The sequence below is a fragment of the Cricetulus griseus genome, chromosome 8 (genome assembly GCF_003668045.3).
Source record: "Cricetulus griseus strain 17A/GY chromosome 8, alternate assembly CriGri-PICRH-1.0, whole genome shotgun sequence".
In the NCBI taxonomy this organism is placed as follows: domain Eukaryota; kingdom Metazoa; phylum Chordata; class Mammalia; order Rodentia; family Cricetidae; genus Cricetulus; species Cricetulus griseus.
The window spans coordinates 15,283,629-15,286,745 of record NC_048601.1 but is presented as its reverse complement, the minus strand read 5'-3'; the positions used below and the strand labels follow the sequence as shown (position 1 = coordinate 15,286,745).

Genomic DNA, 3,117 nt, shown 5'->3' with positions numbered 1-3,117 from the left:
TCCCTCTCCCCTATCTCTCTCTTCTCCTCTCTCTCTCTCTCTCTCTCTCTCTTTCTCTCTCTCTCTCTCTCTCTCTAAAATCACTAGACCATACCTCTGGTCATACTAATAGTGTCCATCTAGCTGGTGCTGCAAGGTACCAGGTGGGCCCTTGTTTTCTTCTTGGAGCCTAAAGCGGATAGCCCCAGGCCTCCTAGTAAGTCTCCTCACCCCATTTGGGTCAACCTGCTGGTGTGCTGGGCCAGGCTAACTCATCACAAAGAGGTCATTATAATTCCCAACTGTCCAGTCCCATAAGTTCCAGGCTGGTGTGATTGGCTGTGTGGCATGGTGTGATGGGGTTTCTATAGAGTCTGGTCAGGAACTGGAGGTTAGGATGCCCCCCTCACAACCGTAGTTGGCTGGATCCTGTCCATCTCATAGATATTTTACTTGAAAGAGCCTCTCTATTGCAAGAGCCATTCATTTTTGTTCTGTGAGGACATCTCCATGCACCAATTGATACATTGAATGTCTCAGAATCTCAGCTTCTACACATGAGAAACACTACCACACAGATGTGGGTCCTAAAATATTAGGGCTGCACAAATGACCAAGTACATAAATACTAAGACATCCTCCTTTAATGGCTATGAACCTCAGCATCTACACATGAGAAACAGTACCACACAAATGTGAGTCCTAAAACATTAGAGGAGCACAAATGACAAAGTGCTTAAATACTAAAACATCCTCCTTTAATAGCTATATATCACACATATGCTGTATATATATATATATATATATATATATATATATTTGTATGTATATATATATATATATGTTTCTCATTGTTATATCTCTAAAATACACATAGAGTAATCTTAACCCTTATTTTTTTAAATTAATGAATGAATGTGATTTATTAGAAGAGAAAACCTAACTAGCCAGAAACCACCAGCCTGATAGGATTTGTTTGAGAAAATAAGTCTTTTTTTTTTCTAAATATACCCATATTCTCTCTTGTTCTCTCTCACTTGTCCAGCTCAGTACACTTCTTTTTATCAAACTTGTTCATCTTTAATTGTTTAATTATTTGATTAAATTTACATATTTCACTTAGGGTAAACCATGTTATACAGTTGAAGCAAAGGACCTACTTAACAAAAGTTAATGTTAAAAATATTCTATTCACTCTGGGTCACATCAAGTTTATATTCCTGTGATAGCCTAATGTTTTCTACCTTGAAAAAATACATGTGAACAGTCACATAAGTAAAACAAGAACATGAATTTCCTCACTGTGATATTCAGATAAGACACTGTTGTGGTTCAGTGCTTTTGGGCATAGACACTAAAATAGATTGTATTGCACATATAAAAACTACATAGAAAAATATAATGCATTTTCAGAGACAGACATATTCAAAAAAGTATTGAATTTTATATTAAGTAACATAGGAAACTTTGGAAAGACCAACACATTTCTTTAACAAATTGATACTATATATGAAACATTGGGTTAAATATAGGTTAAAGACAACATGTCAGTTCTTAGCATGTTCTTGACAGTGAAGTTGTCCACTTACATTTAATAATCCACATGTACTTACATGTACATATGTTCCATGGATTATTCAATGAACATATTAAAATCACAAAAAAGGCTGTTTAGGGACAGAAATAATTACATTATGTTGATGCTAGAAGTTCTACTGTAAGTTCCATTTTCACTTCATAACTTGTATAAAAATGTACATCCTTTCTTATTTCCTCTACATCTGCAATATGTTTGGGCAGTGCTTGGTATACGCAGAATTATGTAAAATTCAGTTACAACTAAAGGATAAACAGAAAGAACAAGCATAAATATGTAGAATCTCTTATGAACGGGTCATCCTCTAGAATATGGAAGACAATCTCTTACGTGTTCTAAGAACCTAAGAACTTCTGCATCATTTAGCCTGCACCTCAGCCACCAGATCATGGACAGAAATACTTGTCTCAGCCTACTGTTTCCCAGAATCAAGACACACGAATGTCCCGAGGGAAAGACAAGTCCAGCATCCAATAAAACCAAATTTGATGGATTTCTATGATGAGTTTTGTTTTCCCAAGACTGAAAAGCAAGTGCCACAAAGAAAACAGTATATGGCAAAAGGAAGGCCACCACCATTTTCAGAGTCTTTATGTGGGCTGTGGTGCTAATGTCTTTGGAGCCTTTGGAGTAGTTTTGTATGTTCTTCAAATGTCTCCACAGGGAGAAGATAAGCAAGATAAAAATGATCAAGGACACAGTGAAGGGTATGAGTGTGAACATAGTGTTGGTGAAGAAAACACGTTTAGAAAGCTGTGCAACATTACTTTGGATAGCACTGTGGGAAGTATTTGACTTAAATCGATCAATCCAGACATCTGCGTGTGTATTTATGACTACAATGTTTACAAACAGGATGAGCAGAGATACTGAGAGTGTCACTAAAACCACAGCCTTAACTCTCCACTTTAGGTAAATTATAAGGGAGTTTGAGAAAATGGCTATCTTGAGAAAATAAAAGATGCTGAGGCATGTAGCAAGCCAGATGCTAAGATGATTGCTTAGTATCCAGGAAGCATTAGTTATTTTGATCATTTTTTTGGTTGTTGTTAAAGCTGGGTACAGATCAGATATCAAGAAAATTATGAGTAGCAACAATAGAAAAACAAATCTGGAGATGGCCAGAGCAGTGAGGATCTGATTGGCAGCAGAGAATTTGCCTCTCTTCAGCCCGTCCATGATGTTCACCAGTGCCATGAATGCATTTCCTAAAATTCCTATGACGAACTCCACGCTAAAAATGATTAATAATGTGGCCTGTATGGCAGTACTCATCTTCAACAAACAGATGCTTCAATTTCTACTGCACTGCTGAAGACTTAGAAATGCAATCCTCTTGTAAAACGTTGTGTTTTTCTCACTCTTGAAATTACATAACAAAATCAGTGTTGTGAACTCCCCTATACAATATCAAACAAACATTAAAATTCATTCATGACATGGTTCATAGTTTTCTTCACAGAAATAATATGTTGCCCAAGGCAGTCCAGCTTCTTGCGGGTACTGTGTACCATATACACAAGAATCTGGCTTCATGTAGA

The 3,117-nt window shown here is 36.7% G+C and overlaps 1 protein-coding gene across 1 annotated transcript; it reads right to left on the bottom strand.

Moving 5' to 3' along the window:
* Positions 1 to 1,873: 1,873 nt before the first annotated feature.
* LOC100770712 (taste receptor type 2 member 140-like) lies at positions 1,874 to 2,851 on the bottom strand. The gene has a single exon (XM_027429987.1). The coding sequence runs from the start codon at positions 2,849 to 2,851 to the stop codon at positions 1,874 to 1,876; it is 978 nt and encodes a 325-aa protein (XP_027285788.1).
* Between the last annotated feature and the right edge of the window lie 266 nt (positions 2,852 to 3,117).

Excerpts from the sequence above, each read along its gene's own strand:
- LOC100770712 (XM_027429987.1), bottom strand. The coding sequence starts at position 2,851 with ATGAGTACTGCCATACAGGCCACATTATTAATCATTTTTAGCGTGGAG.